The sequence below is a fragment of the Trichomycterus rosablanca genome, chromosome 4 (assembly GCF_030014385.1).
Source record: "Trichomycterus rosablanca isolate fTriRos1 chromosome 4, fTriRos1.hap1, whole genome shotgun sequence".
NCBI classification, from domain to species: Eukaryota; Metazoa; Chordata; class Actinopteri; order Siluriformes; family Trichomycteridae; genus Trichomycterus; species Trichomycterus rosablanca.
The window spans coordinates 33561222-33583539 of NC_085991.1; the positions used below are offsets into that span (position 1 = coordinate 33561222).

The following is a 22318-nucleotide window of genomic DNA, read 5'->3' on the forward strand; positions in this document are numbered from 1 at the left end:
TATGATTTATGTTACAAGCTACTTAGGCCTTAATTGTAGTATCTGTCTGTGTCTGTCTATCTATCTATCTATCTATCTATCTATCTATCTATCTATCTCTATCTATCTATCTATCTATCTATCTATCTATCTATCTATCTATCTATCTATCTCTATCTATCTATCTATCTATCTATCTATCTATCTATCTAGTGCTAGCCACATGCCTAATGTGAAATTTGTGCTGTTTAGCTGGATGAAAAGGAAGCTTCTTGTCCACTTAAATTATTTGTATTTTGTTTATTCAAACTTTTTTTTTAACTCACTAGGACTAAAGGGGTTTAGCCAAAGGCAGTTGTGCAGTAGAACGTTTCTTTTGCTTTTGTGTTTTTAAACCAGTACTATAATAAACGAAGCATGGAACATTGGAACAAATGTTTGCCACTTGCCTGCGTCTTATATGCATGTTGTTCTTGGAAGAGGGATTTGTAAAATGTGCCGTATGTATGCGTATTTCTGGACTTTCTGCTGTAAACATAGTCCTCATTGTACTTGTAAATTAAATGTTCTGTTGATGTAAATCAGCAGTTGAATGTAAATCATGGGCAAAGTAACATTTAATGGAGTCTGAGTTTTTGCGATTCTTAAAAAAAAAGCTTCCATGTTACTTTCAATTGACTTCTAATTACTGTAAAGGCCAGCATGTATGCATACAGTGAAATCAGATTAAAACATGATTATTACCTGTAGTACCATTTAAATGTGTTTATTTTAGCAAGAGGCAGACAGAGCTGGTCTGATCCACTAATCTATCACTCTTTAGTTTCCTTTTATATGCAGACTACCAGAGCCCAGACCAACCATGTGAAACTGATGATTGGTTTAGTCAGACTTGAATTTGTAGGCTGACCTGCTAAAGTTTTTTCTTTTTAATCCAACTGTTTTTTTGGGGGGTTTTTTAGCTTGACTTTGCATGTTTGTCAGTGGTGCCTGCACAGGAACAGAAATAATGGAGGGATACTTATCACTGTTTGACCCTGCCTCATGTAGGCCCTCTTTGGCCAGGGTAGGGTTCTGCAGAAGTGGAGGAGAGTTAATTAAATAGAATTTTTTTTTAAAAGATTGCAAAGACTATGCTTGGTCAGATAAGTCTTGACTTCTGCTGCTACAAGCAGATGGTAGAATCACAATCCACAACCACAAATCAGAAAAAAGTTAGAACAGTGTGCAAATAAATAAATGTAGTGTTTTTGCACTTACCTTGACTTTTATTTAATTGCAGACAGTATGAACCCAAAATATTTCAAGTTTTCTTTGGTTTCATTTTTTAATATACATTAATTCCTGTATTTCAGGCCAGCAACACATTCCATAAAAAGAATGATGTGTTTTTAAACTGGTGATTCCAATCATGACTTGGTACAAAAGCAGTATTCAATAAAGGAGTCCTTAAGGAACAAAGATGAGCAAAAGATCTCCAGTTTCTCAACAAATGCATAAGACAATTATTGTAGTCTTTACAAACAATGTTTCTTACAGGAAAACTGGAAGGGATTTGCTATTTCAGTGCATAATATCATTACGATTCAAGGATTTCAGTGCATTTTAAAGGGCAAGAGTGCAAGCATAAGCTGAACACCTGTGATCTCCGAGCCATCATAAGACACTCTATCAAGAACCACCATTCATCAATAGCTGATATAACCACATGGGCAAGAGACTACTTTGGTAAACTTTTCTCAAGCACTTCAATGCAGAGTTACATCTACAAATGCCATTTAAAGCTTTATTGTGCAGAAAAGAAGCTTTAACCATGTCCAGAAGCAGCATTGGGTTTTCCTGGCTCAGAGACACCTGGGATGGACCATCACACAGTGAAAACATGTATTGTGGTCAGACGGACCAGTATAACAGTTTTTGGGGGTGGTTTTGTGGAAGAAATGAGCACCGCAAAAATGAAAAGGAAAGTCCAGACTGTTATCAGCAACCAGTCCCAAAGCCAGGATCAGTTATGATATGGGGCTATGTCGGTGCCCTTGAATGAGGGAATTTGTACTTGTGATGGCAGCATTAATGCAGAAAAGTACATTGAGATCTTAGAGCAACATATGCCGCCTTCAAGATGTCATCTTTTCCAGTGACGTCTATGCATTTTTTAACAAGACAATGCAAAACCACATGCTGCCACATTACAAAGACATGGCTGAGGAAGAAAAGGGTGTAGATACTGGACTGACCATCCTGTCTACCCTATTAGAGAATGTGTGAAGAATTTTCTTAAATCGTATGACAACCCTGGACTGTTGCACACACTAAGAAGTATTTGTGGGGAAAAATGGGACAAAAATAACACCTGAAACACTTTATCACTGGGTATCCTCAGTGCCAGCATTACAGAGTGGTAACAAATATCTTGGGTTCACACTGTCTGCACTGAAATAAGTCAAAGTAAATGTAAGAAATACTGTGGGGGGTTTTTTCCATACTGTCCCAGCTTTCTGATTTGGGGTTGTATGGTAAACAGCATAATTGTATGGGTTTGACCTGCTTTTGTCTTCTTACCACCTTTGACTAGCTCATTCAAAATGTGCTTTGTTTAAATGCCATAGTATTGTTGACCATGTGCATTTCTTTGTGGACACATTTATTGTTGTGTTTTTTATTACAATGACTTTGAGACAGACATCTGTACATCTGTGACAAAGTTAATAAAAACCCTGACATATGAATAATAACCATACCTAATTTAATTTGTGGACTTTGTGCTGTTTGGTTTTATTTTCAGATAAATATTTTTTATACATAGCATATCTATAGCTTTAATCTGCAATATGTTGTTTATATCTGTTGAAAAAAATAGGACAGGTCAAAAGGAGCCAAGTCAGAACTATAGTGATTTGCGCTACCACAGAATTATTTTTCGGTCACTGTCAAATTACACATACTATGTATATTTTGTATTTATGTTACCTTTCTCACATCATTATGTTTATCTTAATACTAATAAAGGTATCTACCTTTATCTATTCCTGATTGTCAGTCTGCTGCTGCATGCACAACCCACAATCTGATTGGAGAGAGCCCGATCATCACACGTCCTCTCTGACACTAGTCATATCTGTCCCCGCTTCCTAACACATGCCAGTGTTGTGTTCCCATACAGCCGAATTGCATATGAAGGACCAAATTGCATATGAATTGCTCCTGCTAGTCCCAAAAATTGCATATTGCAGCGGAAAGAGACACTGTATAACCTGCTCTCCCTCAAACATGGCCAATTGTGTTTGTGTGGACTCCCGGCTAGGTTGGTGGCTCTGCTGAGACCCCGACTCACTGGTTTGAGCGCCCCACAGTGATACGCTTGCACATTAGACAAAAATATTTTTTTTTTGCATTCTTATCAGAAGTAAATAGAAGAAATTAACTTGTTAGAGATAATAATAAAGATGTTTTTCCACTTGGTGCTTTAACAGCTGGAAATATATTTACACACCTGATGAAGCCCCATGTGTACCGGTCATGGCTAAAAATCTTAGACTTATGTATAGTGACCATTACTTTCTTTAAAGACTTGTATTAATCTTCTGTATTATAGTTAATGTGTATGGAGTTTTTTTTGTTTACGAACCCTTCCAATTTTTTTTTATCTCTAGATGCAAATGCTCAAGATGCAGTTGGTACCGTTTAATTGTGTGTGGAAGAGTGTGTTTGTGGGGGGGTCACAACCTTCTTGCCGCTACTATTTTTAAAATGCGGCAAGCCAGTAACTCTGTCTGTTTTTCCCCCTAATTTTTTCAGCTTTGCGTTGTTCTTGGAAAGTTGTGTGCCCCCTGTTACGAATCCGCTGAGCAGCCTCGGGTGCCTCTCCGTCCTTGGCCTCGCCTCCCTTCAGTTGGCCCAGATAAAGGCTCACTTGGCACTGCACCAGCTGAATGTGATTGCTACCAGAAACTTCACTTCCCCTCTCACCGCTGTACCTACCCCTACATTGCTTAACCTGCTCAAAGTTACCATGTCTCATCCTATGTATAATTCCAGTGGAGGACAATACCCCAGTGGCCAAAGGTCTGTGGTCACTGGGCAGTATGTTCTTGGTTCACAGACTGGCCTGGACCTGGCAGGAGCCCGCCTTGGTTCTGGTTCCATGTCCGGTTCTCGTGATGGAAGGATGGTAAACCAGCAGATGGCATTTCCATTGGGTCAGCGTCAGCCGCAGGTCTCTCGTGAACTTGATGCTACGATAGACATGAACATTCGTGGAGCTCGTGAGGAAGTGCGAATGCTCAATGAAATGAGCAGCAAAGCATTTTCCTCCTTAAATGTAGGTCATTCAAGTTCTTCACAGCGGTTCCAGTCTTCAGGTTTGAGCAGCATTAGTGGACGTAGCGGTTTGGACAGCCAGCCCTCTTCAGAATATCAACCGACACGCTATACCCCAGAGAGTGCCAATAGCATTTTGGCAAAGTTTGGACTTTCAAGCGATGACCTTGAGCTCCTCAGCCACTACCCTGATGATCAACTGACTCCAGACAACCTGCCTTTTATTTTGCGAGACATCCGTATGCGCAAAGCCAAAAGAAATGTCTCTGACTCTGAGACACAACAGAGCAAAGTCATCGATTATGGACATTCAAGTAAATTTGGTTTACCTGAGGAAAAAAAAAGCTATGAACAGGACCGTCATAAAGAGTCACGCAAGTTTGGTATGGAGGTCCAAGGTGCATCCTTTAGTAAAACGGACAAAAATGCACGTCCACAGCAAACTCCAGCTGCTCCAGTTCGTGCTCAGCCTCCAGTTGTTCCAGGTCGTGCCCAGCTTCCAGATGTATCAGGTCGTGACCAGCTTCCTGCTGCTCCTGTTCGTGTCCAGGCACCAGTTGTGGTTCCAAAGCTTCAGCAATCTACATCGGTGGCTCCTCGACCCACTTCACAACTCTTGGACATCGAAAGTGCTATGGCAGTCCTAGGACGACTACCTGCTACACCTCCTGTACAGACACCTGCTGCACGACCATCACCGTTTCCATCATTTACTGTTACTTCTTTGCTGCCGATGGTCACTGGGTATGACTTTTCTTCACCTGCGGGTGCTGCTGCAGCAGCTGCAAAGAAGCTGCCAACCCCCACCATGATGAACGATTATTCAGCTGCCACCCCAAGACTCTTTCCCCATACATGCTCTCTGTGTAACATTGAATGTAACCAGATTAAGGTGAGTTTCTTGCCTTTTCATACTGTTTCCTTTCTTGAAGCATTTTTATTAAATTTGTCGACCCATCATGCAATGTGTGAAATGACTCCTTGTGTTTGAGTATTACAACACTGAGAGCTATTGCTGGGTAAACAATGTAAGTCTACACAAGTGTTTAAAAGACATGTTCATTGTTGTAATATTGCTACTACCAAAGTGTTATAAAACTCATGATAAATAGATGTTTTCCCTGTAAACATCAGATTTTTTTTTTCATGTCAGAGATTTAGGTTATGGTTGTTGAAAGAAGACTTTTTTTTTTTTTAAGAAGAGCTGACTGAAAGCATGAACTGTGCTAGAGAAGCCTATTTCTAACCATGAGTTATACATGACACCACTGAAGCTAAAGAATGTGTCATTTTTGTGCATTGTATACTGCTTTGATAATATGGTTTCCCTGTAAAAAATAAAGCATGTTATGTATTTATCTATTGAGGTTTAAACCTGCATAGAAAAAGAAAAATATACTTTGTAAATATACTGTGTTTTTTTTTTATGCACAAAGGGGGGGGGGTGTTAATTTTAGGGTGAAGTTGAATTGTGTTTTAGAAATTGTTTTAACAAATGTACAGATTTTTTAAATTGTTGATTTTGTCAGAATTGTTCAGAGGGTAAATAATTAATGTCTTAAATATTCTTTTTATAATGATGTATTAAGCACTTAAGTCTCATTAAGCAATATATTTGAACTACATATTTTATTTATATATATATATATATATATATATATATATATATATATATATATATATATATATATATATATATATAATATAATATAATATACGCTGATCAGCCATAACATTAAAACCACCTCCTTGTTTCTACACACTGTCCATTTTATCAGCTTCACTTACCATATAGAAGCACTTTAGTTCTACAATTACTGACTGTAGTCCATCTGTTTCTCTGCATGCTTTGTTAGCCTAATTTCGTGCTGTTCTTCAGTGGTCAGGACCACCACATGACCACTACACAGTAGGTATTATTTGGGTGGTGGATCATTCTCAGCACTGCAGTGACTCTGACATGGTGGTGGTGTGTTAGTGTGTGTTGTGCTGGTATGAGTGGATAAGACACAGCAGTGCTGATGGAGTTTTTAAACACCTCACTCACTGCTGGACTGAGGATAGTCCACCAACCAAATATATCCAGCCAACAGCGCCCCGTACACAGTGTCCTGTGACCACTGATGAAGGTCTAGAAGATGACCAACTCAAACAGCAGCAATAGATGAGCGATCGTCTCGGACTTCACATCTACAAGGTGGACCAACTAGGTAGGAGTGTCTAATAGAGTGGACATTGAGTGGACACGGTATTAAAAACTCCAGCAGCGCTGCTGTGTCTGATCCACTCATACCAGCACAACACACACTAACACACCACCACCATGTCAGTGTCACTGTAGTGCTGAGAATGATCCACCACCTAAATAATACCTGCTCTGACCATTGAAGAACAGGGTGAAAGCAGGATAAAAAGGTATGTAGAGAAATAGATGGACTACAGTCAGTAATTGTGGAACTACAAAGTGCTTCTATATGGTAAGTGGAGCTGATAAAATGGACAGTGAGCGTAGAAACAAGGAGGTGGTTTTAATATTATGGCTGATCGGTGTATATGTATATATATACAGTGTATCACAAAAGTGAGTACACCCCTCACATTTCTGCAAATATTTCATTATATCTTTTTATGGGACAACACTATAGAAATAAAACTTGGATATAACTTAGAGTAGTCAGTGTACAACTTGTATAGCAGTGTAGATTTACTGTCTTCTGAAAATAACTCAACACACAGCCATTAATGTCTAAATAGCTGGCAACATAAGTGAGTACACCCCACAGTGAACATGTCCAAATTGTGCCCAAAGTGTCAATATTTTGTGTGACCACCATTATTATCCAGCACTGCCTTAACCCTCCTGGGCATGGAATTCACCAGAGCTGCACAGGTTGCTACTGGAATCCTCTTCCACTCCTCCATGATGACATCACGGAGCTGGTGGATGTTAGACACCTTGAACTCCTCCACCTTCCACTTGAGGATGCGCCACAGGTGCTCAATTGGGTTTAGTCCATCACCTTTACCTTCAGCTTCCTCAGCAAGGCAGTTGTCATCTTGGAGGTTGTGTTTGGGGTCGTTATCCTGTTGAAAAACTGCCATGAGGCCCAGTTTTCGAAGGGAGGGGATCATGCTCTGTTTCAGAATGTCACAGTACATGTTGGAATTCATGTTTCCCTCAATGAACTGCAGCTCCCCAGTGCCAGCAACACTCATGCAGCCCAAGACCATGATGCTACCACCACCATGCTTGACTGTAGGCAAGATACAGTTGTCTTGGTACTTCTCACCAGGGCGCCGCCACACATGCTGGACACCATCTGAGCCAAACAAGTTTATCTTGGTCTCGTCAGACCACAGGGCATTCCAGTAATCCATGTTCTTGGACTGCTTGTCTTCAGCAAACTGTTTGCGGGCTTTCTTGTGCGTCAGCTTTCTTCTGGGATGACGACCATGCAGACCGAGTTGATGCAGTGAGCGGCGTATGGTCTGAGCACTGACAGGCTGACCTCCCACGTCTTCAACCTCTGCAGCAATGCTGGCAGCACTCGTGTCTATTTTTTAAAGCCAACCTCTGGATATGACGCCGAACACGTGGACTCAACTTCTTTGGTCGACCCTGGCGAAGCCTGTTCCGAGTGGAACCTGTCCTGGAAAACCGCTGTATGACCTTGGCCACCATGCTGTGGCTCAGTTTCAGGGTGTTAGCAATCTTCCTATAGCCCAGGCCATCTTTGTGGAGAGCAACAATTCTATTTCTCACATCCTCAGAGAGTTCTTTGCCATGAGGTGCCATGTTGAATATCCAGTGGCCAGTATGAGAGAATTGTACCCAAAACACCAAATTTAACAGCTCTGCTCCCCATTTACACCTGGGACCTTGACACATGACACCAGGGAGGGACAACGATACATTTGGGCACAATTTGGACATGTTCACTGTGGGGTGTACTCACTTATGTTGCCAGCTATTTAGACATTAATGGCTGTGTGTTGAGTTATTTTCAGAAGACAGTAAATCTACACTGCTATACAAGCTGTACACTGACTACTCTAAGTTATATCCAAGTTTCATGTCTATAGTGTTGTCCCATGAAAAGATATAATTAAATATTTGCAGAAATGTGAGGGGTGTACTCACTTTTGTGATACACTGTATATATGTGTGTGTGTGTGTATATATGTGTATATATGTAATTGCTCTGTTTTCAGTGGTAAACAATATTAATGTAGCAATTTATCCTTTCATTCAAAAAAATCCTTTCATTCATCAGGATTGGATTGCACACCAGAACACAAGTCGTCACATTGAGAGTTGTAGGCGTCTCAGAAAACAGTAAGGTTTTTCAATCATTGTTCAGTCTTTTATCACCGTTTTATTTAGAATTTTTTTGTAATGTTCAGGCTGTAGACCACACATTTGTGTAAAAGCTGTAATATTTTGTCTATTATTTAATCATATTTAGTTTGCTCTTGCATTTAGCAATCAATTGCAAATTTTCCTCATTGTAGATATCCCGATTGGAAGCCTGACACGGTTCCCGATAGCAGGTACATCATAATTACTTTTGCTATGTTTTCTTAAGAATGTGTCTTGATTTGTACATTGATGCATTTAACCTAAGTTCACCTCACAGCAAGAAGGTCCTGGGTTCGATCCCCAGTTAGGGCGGTCCGGGTCCTTTCTGTGTGGAGTTTGCATGGTCTCCCTGTGTCTCTGTGAGAGTTCTGGTTTCCTCACACAGTCCAAAGACATGCAAGTGAGATGAATTGGAGATACAAAATTGTCCATGACTGTGTTTGATATAACCTTGTGAACTGATCAATCTTGTGTAATGAGTAACTACCGTTCCTGTCATGAATGTAACCGAAGAGTGTAAAACATGACGTTAAAATCCTAATTAATAAACAAACAAACAATTTTTTACCAAAAGCATTTGTTTACAGGACTGAGACAAAGCTGGAACATCGTAGTCCAAAACGTCGCACACGTTCACATTCCTACTCCAGAAGTCCCAGTCCCAAGCGGCACCATGGCTCATCTAGTCGCCGTCATCAATCTCGCTCACGAAGCCCTCGACGGTACCATCGGCACTCCCGGTCTCGAAGCCACTCGCGGTCCCCCCACAAGAAATATGGTTCGCCCTCATACCGGCGGTGGTCTCGGAGCCCTCCAAGGCATCGCTCGAGGTCACCTGGCTACAGTAGCAGCAGGCGCTCTCCTGTTCGAAGTTCTCGAAAACCAAGCCCCAGAAGGAGCAGTCCTTCTCGTCCACCTAGGTCAAGCAGCAGTGAAAGATTAGTCAAAAAACTTCTTGAGTCTTCAGGTACAAACATTTTTGTATTGCACAGAGTATGATGGTTTTTTTTTTTTTTTTTTTTTTTTTTTTTTTTTTTTTTTTTTTTTTTTTTTTTTTTTTTTTTTTATTGATTTGTGACATATAAAATTTTCATTCCATTTTCATTCCTGTTGTTCTAGAACTATCTTCAGTATCGGACAGTGGCTCTCTAAAGGCTATGGTGCAGTCACTGGCCCCGGCACTGCTGGCTGAGTTAGCCAAAAAGAGGAGCATTAGTTCCTCATTTTCTTCAGGAAAGAACAGCAGCAGTAAGAAAAAATCCTCCTCTCCTTCCTCCAAAAGAAGCGAATCCTCCAAGTCAAGCACCTCATCTGCCACTAAGACCAGTTCAACCAAGGTAGTTCATTAAACACTAGTTGCTTGTGGATTAAATGTAAGTTTAGTTTCATAGACTTGAAAACAAAAATATGTTGCAATGATTTTTTTAGTTTTCTACAGAAAAATTTATTCTTTGTATACACTATATGGCTAAAAGCATTGGGACACTGACCATGAGCTGATGGACATTCTTTTCCAGAACCACGGCCTTTATGTATGCCTCTAATATGCCCTTGACCACTTTTTTGTAAAGGCTTAATACAAGTTATTGCTGGATGTCATTCAGTCAAAAGAGCGTTTGTGAGGTCAGGCCACAATGTTTTCAGTTAGCATTCCAATTCATCCTAAAGGTATTCAGTGGTGGTGGTGGTGTTGGTGTTGTCAGGGCTCTGTGCAGGCTGCTGGAGTTTCTTTACATCAAACTGAACCCCACTGTGTGTATGTTATACAATCATGCAAAAACAGCAAAGGGTCTTCTATGAACTGTTGCTCATATACGTAGTGTGTGTTTGCCTTTATACTGCTTAAAATGTGTACTGGTCAATCTTGCATTTTTATATATTTCTTTTATCTGCTGTAGGTTGCAAAACCTAGAACTCCCACTGGTCCTGGCACGTCCTGCTTGCTAAGATTGAAGAATATTCCATATGAGACCCACCATGACGATCTTGTTAAGGCTATTAAGCCATTTGGGTCAATTCATACTCTCATTCTTCTAAGGAAAATTAAACAGGTATATTTAACTGCATTAACATTACACATTATTTCTGATCATTTTTTGACAAAAACATCTGTTGGTCTGGTTACTTTTTGGTATTGTTACTTTTATTTTTTAATTGTATATACAATGAACAAATGAATTATTATAAGATTACAGTTAAATCTTGTACAATTTAGTTAGAACACAAAGGGTATAGTATTTGAGCAATTAATAGCATTGTGTTTCAACAACGGGTTATTGTTACTGGTCAAAAAACCATATGGCACAGGTGCATACACACAGACAAAATAAATCAGAACACAATATAATAGTGAAATTAACGTAGACTTACTAACCTGTAAGTATATATTTAGCAGAAAATCTAATATATATATTTAATTTTATTTTTTCTTTGTAGGCTTCAGTGTGTATGGAGAGGGAGGAAGATGCCCAAGCATTGCTTAAATGTAAGGACTTAAAGCTGGCTGGCAGCCTAATTGAAATCTGTATGGAAAAGGTACAGTTTGAGCAAAGCTTATTAGCCCGTTTGAGTCCGATCTTTAACTGAGCTGTATTAATAAAGTTGTTTCTTTATGTGCGTACATAGGATGCCAGTAAAGAACAACAGAAGAAAATTGCTCCCAAGAAGTAAGTGTTATTATTTACAGTTGCTTTGACTTGTGAATTACATAGAATTAAATTAAGATGTTTGAGTATAAGAATGAAGAAGAAATATTTTTGTTCATTGTAGAAAGGAGACTCAACCTGCTACAGAAAAACAAATGGGCAAGCCATCACAAACAGCTAAAGCTAGGGAAGTGCGCAAGGTGTCACAAACACCTAAAGCCAAAGAAGTGGCCAAATCGTCACGAACAGCTGAAGCTAATGAAATGACGAAAAATGTACTACAAGATAAAGGAAAAGGGGCTGTTAAAGCCAACCCTGCTACAAAAGTTCCTAGTAAGTCTTAAAATCTTTTGGTATATTCTCCAAGTAATTTATAAAACAGTCAGGTTTAATGGATTTTACATTACAGTTTACCAGAGAAAATAGGGATTTATGAATCTAAACCTTTCTTTGAGTTAAATAGTGCAGCAAATGAACAAGAAAATGAATTATATAGTTTTTTTTTTAACAGTAGCAGAATATTTTGTCATGTCTGTTATTCAACCTCTGCATAATATTGCTGATATTAAAACCTATTGCTAATCTGTATGATCTAAAATTGGGTTTAAACCAGCAGCAATTCAATAATGATAGTGTAGTATAGGAACTAATTCGTAAAATATTATAGGTCTAAATTTTCATTCCTTCTTTTGATTACTCTATTTCTTTTTTTTCTTTTTTTCAGGAGAGACGCCAGTTAAAAAAATTGTAAAGAAGGTATTTTATTTTACATTTCTTTTTTATTTTATTATACTTCTTCACTGGAGCATACTCTGTGTGCATGGAGGAGTTTGATTTGCCATGCTGATTCTACAAAATCTATTTTAAAACAGAGCCATTAATCTTTCTATATAAATCTTTTGTAAATAATAACAATTATAAAGAATCAAACTTGCTGGTCCTATATAAAAGTGCTTTGTTTTCTTAATCATTCAGGAGATCCCCTGGAGAAAGAATATAGTTGAGATAACTGGTCTTCCAGAGACTGGCGTCACAGAAGATGACCTTAAAAATCTTGCTAGCCCCTATGGCTTTGTCTTAACACCGGTTATAGCTGTCACTCAGCAGAAGGTAAACATACCATTCAGGCTACCAAAATATGTGCATATAATGGTAACGATAGTTCACTTCTGTTCTTGAATAAAATCTCTTTTTTATAAGGCTTACTTGGAGATGCCCAACACAGAGGCGGCTGAGGCACTGGTAAAAGCTTATGCAGAGACTTCAGCGAAACTACACGACAAAGAGATAAAGATCAAAATGATGACTAAGCCTGTTGACCTTAAGTACACTGTAAGTACATGTACATGGTAATGGCTGATGTTCCATTCATTTCATGGTTGTGTGTTTAAAATTACTGTATTTATTTAAATAAAATACTTCCTAATGCACAGTGTGCAGCTTTTCTGTGTAGTGCATTTTCCAACCAGTAATACATTTTTCAGATATCTGATTGTAAATATACACTGTGCTCCAGTCTTGACTGTGTGAGCAGTTCAGGATGACCCACCACATTTTTTAAGTCACAATTTTCATTGAGCTTTGATAATTTACAGCAGTCATCATGTAGTGTGTAGTCCTACATAAAGTTGCTTATAAATTGTGAAGTATGCAGATAAAAACCAAGATTTATGCTTGGTCATTTCTCCAGCCATTCTAGGATACTTTTTCAACAAGAATAGTTAATTTTTGCCATTTTTGGTTGTCACTTGTAGTTTTTTGAGGGGCAGCTAAACTTTGAGTAAACACTCTGTCTGTCTGTGTTCATACTGAGGGCGCTTGAGACAGGTCATTAATCATAAATTGCCTGAGTTGTATTCAGTGACAGTTATAAGTCACTTTGGATCAAAGTGTTTGCTAAATGCCATAAATGTAAATATCATGTATTGCATTATCTGTGAAAGACAGGATAGTGTGCACTGTTAATGTGTTTGAGGTCATTAGGCCACATAAGTTTTCTCCCTTTCTCATTTCTTTTTTTTTTTAGGAATCCTTATTTAGAGCACTGATGGGATTGGACAAATTGACTGTGAGTATCCAGTAACCCTCCACCCCCTCTACACACAGTTTATGTTAATATTTTGGAATATTACACATGAGATTCTACATATGTATGTTTTTATAAATAATTCTAGTTGTAGCATGTCGAATTCTCAACAAATCACTGAGCATTATGTTTGCACAGTGGAAAAACTATAGTAGTCGACTCCTAACTAAAATTTGTCGTTGATACTAAAATGCTGTCTTTAGTTCTGTTTAGTTCTAGTTTTTTCCTTTATTAGAACTTATAGAAGATAAAATACATTTTCACAGCATTGTATTTCTGGCACAATCCTGCCTGCCTACTGCCTACAATAACAATACAAAGATTGTGTTCTATGTTCAGGTTGGGTTGTGTTTAAGGATTCTTAACCTGTTTTAAATTCTCTTTTTTTAGTTTCAGGAAAAGGCATCGCTACCTGATCGTCTGCTTACAGTCAGTAATATTCCAAAGACCAAGGAAGCAATCACTGAAGTTCAAAACCTTGTCAAACGCTTTGGATTCTTTAAGCAGTGCCTTCCTCTCAGTGGCAAGGTAAGTGAGATTTAACACTTGCGAATTAGTAATAAAAATGTACACATGTACACAACTGGGCATCACAAACCTCCTTTATTGTATTTCACCTGTTATGGTCTGCCAAATTGTAAATGGCAGAGTTGCACACACATGCAAATTTGTATGATGAACTATCCACTAACTAAATACATGTTTTGTAAAGTAAAAATAATTTGTTGTGGTTGTAGAGATACTTTTTAAGTCATAGGCACTACTGTTATTGAATACATTTCTCAGACTCCCCTGTGCTTCTTATAAAAGTAAAGTATAAAAAACATCTTTATTACTGCTAATTAGGCATTTGTAAAAAAAAAAAAAAATTATGTTGCATGTGTAACAGTAACATGGTCATTAACGGAAGGACCGGAACTAATGGAGAATGTTAAATAATTATTTTAAACAAACTCAACAGTTAGCAGTTCATGACAGCGGCATCTCAAAGCTGTCTCTAACATTTATCAGTATAACAAGATCATCAGAGTGTTACCTTAATATTGGGGCATTAGGCAAAACATCAATGTTGTTTTTTTCTGTTGTGTTGAGGTGCATGTGAGATCTCCAATTCCATTCCTAAATCATATTTTAAACCCTAGCTGCTGGTGCTACTCATGATTTTAGTGTCCACATTGTTTGGCTGTATAGCGTTGTGTACCATTTATGTACTATAAAGCAAAGCTGTTTTTACTGTAAATGCTTCTCAATTCTTAAGGGTTTTGACTTTGATACACACTATAGGGCAAAAGTATTGGTACACCACTTGTTAGCAATTTTGCATGATTGAAACACAATCATTTAATACATACAGTGTATCACAAAAGTGAGTACACTCCTCACATTTCTGCAAATATTTCATTATATCTTTTCATGGGACAACACTATAGACATGAAACTTGGATATAACTTAGAGTAGTCAGTGTACAACTTGTATAGCAGTGTAGATTTACTGTCTTCTGAAAATAACTCAACACACAGCCATTAATGTCTAAATAGCTGGCAACATAAGTGAGTACACCCCACAGTGAACATGTCCAAATTGTGCCCAAATGTGTCGTTGTCCCTCCCTGGTGTCATGTGTCAAGGTCCCAGGTGTAAATGGGGAGCAGGGCTGTTAAATTTGGTGTTTTGGGTACAATTCTCTCATACTGGCCACTGGATATTCAACATGGCACCTCATGGCAAAGAACTCTCTGAGGATGTGAGAAATAGAATTGTTGCTCTCCACAAAGATGGCCTGGGCTATAAGAAGATTGCTAACACCCTGAAACTGAGCTACAGCATGGTGGCCAAGGTCATACAGCGGTTTTCCAGGACAGGTTCCACTCGGAACAGGCTTCGCCAGGGTCGACCAAAGAAGTTGAGTCCACGTGTTCGGCGTCATATCCAGAGGTTGGCTTTAAAAAATAGACACATGAGTGCTGCCAGCATTGCTGCAGAGGTTGAAGACGTGGGAGGTCAGCCTGTCAGTGCTCAGACCATACGCCGCACACTGCATCAACTCGGTCTGCATGGTCGTCATCCCAGAAGGAAGCTGACGCACAAGAAAGCCCGCAAACAGTTTGCTGAAGACAAGCAGTCCAAGAACATGGATTACTGGAATGCCCTGTGGTCTGACGAGACCAAGATAAACTTGTTTGGCTCAGATGGTGTCCAGTATGTGTGGCGGCGCCCTGGTGAGAAGTACCAAGACAACTGTATCTTGCCTACAGTCAAGCATGGTGGTGGTAGCATCATGGTCTTGGGCTGCATGAGTGTTGCTGGCACTGGGGAGCTGCAGTTCATTGAGGGAAACATGAATTCCAACATGTACTGTGACATTCTGAAACAGAGCATGATCCCCTCCCTTCGAAAACTGGGCCTCATGGCAGTTTTCCAACAGGATAACGACCCCAAACACAACCTCCAAGATGACAACTGCCTTGCTGAGGAAGCTGAAGGTAAAGGTGATGGACTAAACCCAATTGAGCACCTGTGGCGCATCCTCAAGTGGAAGGTGGAGGAATTCAAGGTGTCTAACATCCACCAGCTCCGTGATGTCATCATGGAGGAGTGGAAGAGGATTCCAGTAGCAACCTGTGCAGCTCTGGTGAATTCCATGCCCAGAAGGGTTAAGGCAGTGCTGGATAATAATGGTGGTCACACAAAATATTGACACTTTGGGCACAATTTGGACATGTTCACTGTGGGGTGTACTCACTTATGTTGCCAGCCATTTAGACATTAATGGCTGTGTGTTGAGTTATTTTCAGAAGACAGTAAATCTACACTGCTATACAAGTTGTACACTGACTACTCTAAGTTATATCCAAGTTTCATGTCTATAGTGTTGTCCCATGAAAAGATATAATAAAATATTTGCAGAAATGTGAGGGGTGTACTCACTTTTGTGATACACTGTACAAGTGTAATATATCAATTACATTAAGAAAAATATATGCTTTCAACTTTGCAGCAAGTCCCTTTCCTCTCCCAACTTGACTCCAGTCACCTGCACAGAACCCTAACCTCAGCCTTACTAACCAGCTTTGGACTGAACTGGAACATCAGTTAGGGCTTTCTTGACCAACAGCGGCGTCCAGCCATACAAATGCTCTTTTGACTGAATGGCCACAAATTTCTGCATACATATAAGTCTTGTGAGAAGCCTTCTCAGAAGAGTGGCTGCTGTTATAGCTAAAATGAGGTCACTTTAATGTAATACCTTTTGTTTTTTAAATGGATTTTTGCTGTCCAACAAGCTCATTTTCAGGTGTCCAATTACGTTTGGCCTCTTTTGTACCTATTAGATGTTAATTATACCTATGTCCATATACTTTATGGTATTAGGCTTTGCTTCTGCTCTAGTATTTTTTCACTTACGTGCTGAGCATGCAATTCCGCACAAACACCCTTGCTTTTCTGATTTAAGGCTAACCATAGAACTGCTTTGACTAGTTTTATTCTTGTTTATCAACTCATCTTCTCTCTGAAACTCTCACGCTTAGTTTAGCCATTTCACACACACACACACACACACACACACACACACTTTCATAATTTCATTTATACTTTGACTGGGAGCTTATCTTGTGCACAAGATATAACGAATGATTCTTCTCCTGGTGTTTTATAAGAGCTCAAGAGACAGGAACACCTCGGGACTTTAAGTAAGCCTAACAGTAAAAATTAAGGAAGGGCTAGCAGTCAGGAAAGGACACAAGAAATCCATAATAAGGAAAAATAAATGAACCTCTGTTTATCTGTTTAAGAAACTGCTAATCGAATGATTTTTTTTTCTTCTTTACAGATAATTTTTGAAATGGATTCTGCTAGTATTGCCAAATCTGTTTGTAGTCGGTTTCTCAAATTTCCTTGCATCATACAGAATCATTCGATCTCTGTTAAACTTGTCAGAGTATTCAAGTCTTCTAGCCAGGTATTGCTTTGTTTTTTTAAAGTTTTTAAGGGTTTAATAGTTATTTTATTAATGTATTATAAACTGATCACTGGTGGTGATAAGGTTCTTTTTTTATACAGATAAAAGCGAAATCTGTGGCTACAGGGTAAGCAAAAGCTTAGAATCTGCAATATACTGACACATTTTTTGTTTATAATTTATATTTAATTAAAATATAATTAGCAATTTAATAACTCTTAATAATTTATGTACACAATCTTAACAACTGTTTTAGACATATGTTTTTTTTTCCTGTTAGGTGTAAACCAGGTACCAAGGCAGGGGTTAAAGCACAAGGTAAAGCTAAACCTAACACAGCCCAGGCAACCAATGCAGTTGTTGTCTCAGATACAGCCCCCACATCAACCTCAGCCACAGCTGATGCTGATGGCAGGAAAGAGATCTTAAAAGAGACCACAAAATGTGCTGAAAATAATGAAAACAAAACAGAAAGTAAAGCAACAAATGAAATGGTCACCAGTGCTGTTGCAGAACAGTCTTCTGCTGAATTAGCAATTACAGTCAAAGAGTCAAATTTGCGTGAAAGCAGCAATTCTAAAATTGACACCTCTTCAGCTGACACTACTGAGAGTGAAACTAGGGTTGAAGTCATCCAAACTGAAAACATAACTGTCGTGGAGACAGAGGAAACAAAATCAGTGAATAGTGGTTTGCCCCAAGTTACACCTGAAGAAGAGACATTTCTTATGGACGTAACAGAGCAATCTCAAAATGCTCTTGTAAACACAACAGCTCTTGCTGAAGAAGCAGGAATAGAAGTTAAAAATATATCCATGGACACAACTGATTATGCTGACAAATTGCCAATGGACACAGTCAAACAGTCTGAGACATCACCCATACAGACAGCTGGGCAAGCTGAGACGTTGCTAACAGAAACAACTGAACCACCTAAGAAATTGCCATTAGAGACAACCAAACAAGCTGAGAAGTCATCAGTGGAGGTGGTCAAACAGTCTCAGACCTCACCCACTGAGACAACTGAACATGCTGAAAAATCTTTAATGGCGACAACTGAGCAAGGTGAAGAATTGCCAGCGGATACAACCGAACAAGTTGTTAAACAATCTGAGACATCTAAGTCCATAGAGACAACAGAGCAAGCTCATAACTTGCCAGTGGATAGAACTGAACAAGTTACTAAACAATCGGTGACAATGTCCATGGAGACAGCTGGGCAAGCTGAGAACATGTCAGAGGATACAACTGAGCAAGTTACCAAACAGTCTAAGACAACGTCAATGGAGACAACTGAGCAAGCTGAGAACTTGCCAGAGGATACAACTGAGCGAGTTACTAAACAATCTGAAACAACGTCAGTGGAGACAATTGAGCAGGCTGAGAACTTGCCAGAGCATACAACTGAACAAGTTATTGAACAATCTGATACAACGTCCAAGGAGACCACTAAGCAGGCTGAGAACTTGCCAGAAGATACAACCGAACAAGTTACTGAAACATCGTCAATAGTGACAACTGAGCAAGCTGTGAAACTGCCAATGGAGACAACAGGACAAGTTGAGATGACATCACCCTCGGAGGAAGCCAAACAATCTGAAGAACCACACATTGAAAAAGCTGAACATGCTGAAAGCATGACTGTAGAACAGAATGTAATTGAAAACACTAAATCAACGGATGGCAGCGTTGATATTTCTTCACTAGTAGAAACAGAGGTTTTGAATAATGTAGAAAACACCATCACGTCTTCTGTAGTTGTGGAAACAGAGTCTGAGAGAGTCCCCACAGAGAATCCTGCACCTGGTATTGAGATTGCAGAGAACAACCTGGAGCCACAGGATACATTGGACCAGAATGAGATTCAAAGTCTGGATGAATTCAAGTTGTGTAATCCAGTTCTAACTAAAACCACCTTGCAGTCTTCTGAGCAAAACCAGCAGTCTAATAAAAAACAATCAGAAAATTTTGATGACGTTCCACTGGACTTTCCACCAGTAACGCAGGAGATCTTGAAGGCCCTGGAGGCAGCTGTCCATCAGTGCCGTTTACAGTCATCTTTAAAACGAGCTGAGGAAAAACACGGAATAACTGAGGTGGAGAATGCTGCAGAAAAAGTCTCGGAAAAGGGCTCGTCAGGCTCAAAGAAGCCCATCACTTCAGATAAGTCAGCAGATAAAAAAATTACCTCTGACAGTCGAAAGACCCAGTCAGACAAGGAAAGAAAATCTCAAAGTTCTGGATCTAGAAGCCAACATGATAAAAACAAATCACCAAAAAGAGAATCCTTATCCAGACAAAGGGACAAGAGTAGTCTAGAAGAAAAGTCTCTAAACTTTATGCGTGAAAGATCAAGCTCTTCTTCGGGGTCTCGCAAAAGCAGAGCAGATAGCAGCCCAACCTTAAAGCGATCAAGGGAGCGTGAGGAGGAAGACTGCAAGGTAAGAGGGACAATTCAGACATTTCAAAGGCTTGTAAAAAGATATCTTCTTATAAAATTGTTGAATGAAATTACTAATTTTTCATTTTTAAAGCTGAGATAAACAGTTTAGAATCCACAAACAAACAGTTGGTGTGGCGGGCATTCCATTTTAGAGGTGACCTTTTATAAATACGTTTAAAAGAAAACATGATGACCATTCTCATGTTCAAAACTCAGGTGTTTGACACAATTGACTATCTGATGTCGGTGGGGTTGCTCATTGCTGCTGCAAATGTGACTTCTGTGGATATCAGAGAAAAGGGCATAGCTTGTCTCTATGCTCTACAACTCTGAGTCTGCCTATGGCAGGTGAAAAGAAGCAAATGGCAAGTACATTAGTTTTGGAGGGGACATGCTCTGTCAGAGCAGGGATGGTGCAAGCGGTTCAAATTTAAACTGAGCTTGTACAATAAATCTTAGCTACTGGTCTGTTTGCCTTATGCTAATGTTAACTATCTAAAGTTGTAATTATGTGTTTTAAATTGTGGGGCTACTACTAAACAATTAAGTAAGATTGTATTTAAATAAATGAGAACTCATTTAAACTTGTTTTATCATTTAAAGTGTCTAGTTTAAAGTTTGTTAAGACTGATGCAGTCATTAATTATTTTTTTTTTATATTGGATGACTGTGTGTCTGTATAGAGTCGCAGCACCAGCAGAAGTACTCGATCCTTACGGGGTGATTCAAAAGCCAAGAAAATTGAAGAGGTATGCTAAAATAACTGAATTGTGATTTATATTCCTTTAAGATAGATAAGATATTGTTTTATTATTATTTATAACGTTCTTTTTCAGCCTAAAGAAGAAGATTTTGATGAACCGTTCCCCTTCAACTTAGATGAGTTTGTTACAGTGGATGAGGTTGTAGATGTAGAGCACACTCCTTCTAAATGTACTAAATCATCATCATCTAAAGCAAAGGTGTCTCAAGGTAATTCAAACAGCTCAGCACCTAAAAAGAAACCTTTGTCCAGGGCCAATGCAAAAAAGACTAGGAGCACTCCAGCGTCAACACCACAAAGAACCAGAACATCTGGAAAAGCTAAGACAGAGTCTCAGGAAGTTGCAAACACAGTGGAAATGGAGCTTAAAGACTCAGTTCATCAAGCTGCTGTTGGTGAGACAGTAAAGGAAGACAGTAAGGAGAGCATTGCTGAAATTTCTGAAACCACTGTTTCCATCAAAGAGGCCATCCCAGATGATCAGCTTCTCAAACATGACGGTCCCAACCATGTTGATTCCTCAGTTTCAGCATTCAAAGATCAATCCCAAATGTCTGAAGTAGTGGAACCGAAGTCCAAGTCAGCTGAGTCTGACACGGCAGCTTCGGAGCTGAAGAATACAGAACGTTCATTACAAGAGGCCCTGGTGACTCTTGATGAGGTTTCTACAGAAGATTTCACTGAACCTGGGTTGGAGGAGCTGTTGGGGTGCCATACTGGTGAAAATCCTGAAGCACTTTTAACTCTTGATGAGGTGGGAGATGATGATTATGCAGAAGCTGAGGATGAACAGCTAAAGAACGCACTTCAGGGCCTGGTCACTCTTGATGAAATCAATGCAGATGAAGATGAGGAAGACGAGGGCTCTTTTAACCCTGATGTAAGTACTGTACATTGTTTATTGCTGTTCATTTAAAGTTGTGTTCACTTGGGTTCCATCACACTTGTTTTTGCCATTTTCTAGACTCTACTTACACTGGATGAGGCGGAAGGGGATGAGGAAACAGACGAGATCAGAGAGAATCAAATCAAGCGTGACGGCCCTAAAGCCGAAACATCAGCCCAACCAGATGTAACTGGAGGATTGTGTTTGCTTGACCAAGATGCCTGTGATGTAGACGACTTACCCAGAATGAAGTTTGTTACTGTGGATGAAATATGTGAGGAAGAAGAGGATGCCAAAGAGACATTAGATGAAGTGGCACCAGTCTCCAAAAAGGTTGGAAGGCCTAAGAAGCGAACTCGACAAACAGCAGGTACAGTGTTTGCCACAGATCTGAAAAACAGAATTGCGTATACACTTATTAAGCACTTTATTAGGAACACCTGTATTATTTAAATGTTGATTGGCCATTTTATAAGATACATCTTCCATATAGATGCACTGTGTGGACATACAATTACTGACTAGTTCATTTTTTGCTTTGTACACTTTAAAACCACTCTACGCAGTCCAGATATTATTTGGGTGATGGATTGTTTTTCTTTGACACTCACATGCTAGTTAAGCTGTAGTGTCTATTGTACTGATAAGAGTGTAGTAGGTGCAACTGTGTTGTTGGGATTTTTAAACACGTCTGTAAGTGCTGGGTAGTCAACAGCGTCCTGTGATCAGCATCCACTAATAAAAGACTAAAGGAAGATAGATTGACACATTGAGAGTGAGTAAAGAAAGTACACTGAATAGTAGTAGAATAGTAATAAAAAAAAAAATAGTAATTAATTACTTGGGTTATCTTCCTCTGTGGGCAGCACGGTGGC

General features: G+C 39.3%; 1 protein-coding gene across 1 annotated transcript in view; it reads left to right on the plus strand.

The window, feature by feature from the left end:
- The window catches only part of znf638 (zinc finger protein 638), a 61236-nt gene that overhangs the window by 35988 nt on the left and 2930 nt on the right, over nt 1–22318 (plus strand). Inside the window, exons 3-22 of the mRNA XM_062993573.1 lie at nt 3778–5191; nt 8574–8635; nt 8812–8850; nt 9247–9626; nt 9779–9996; nt 10558–10710; nt 11096–11194; nt 11285–11325; nt 11429–11637; nt 12029–12060; nt 12280–12414; nt 12505–12636; nt 13331–13372; nt 13781–13918; nt 17223–17351; nt 17453–17478; nt 17632–19792; nt 20478–20543; nt 20631–21437; nt 21522–21813. Coding sequence (XP_062849643.1) covers nt 3778–5191; nt 8574–8635; nt 8812–8850; nt 9247–9626; nt 9779–9996; nt 10558–10710; nt 11096–11194; nt 11285–11325; nt 11429–11637; nt 12029–12060; nt 12280–12414; nt 12505–12636; nt 13331–13372; nt 13781–13918; nt 17223–17351; nt 17453–17478; nt 17632–19792; nt 20478–20543; nt 20631–21437; nt 21522–21813 — 6575 coding nt within the window. The remainder of the gene's footprint in view (nt 1–3777; nt 5192–8573; nt 8636–8811; nt 8851–9246; nt 9627–9778; nt 9997–10557; nt 10711–11095; nt 11195–11284; nt 11326–11428; nt 11638–12028; nt 12061–12279; nt 12415–12504; nt 12637–13330; nt 13373–13780; nt 13919–17222; nt 17352–17452; nt 17479–17631; nt 19793–20477; nt 20544–20630; nt 21438–21521; nt 21814–22318) is intronic.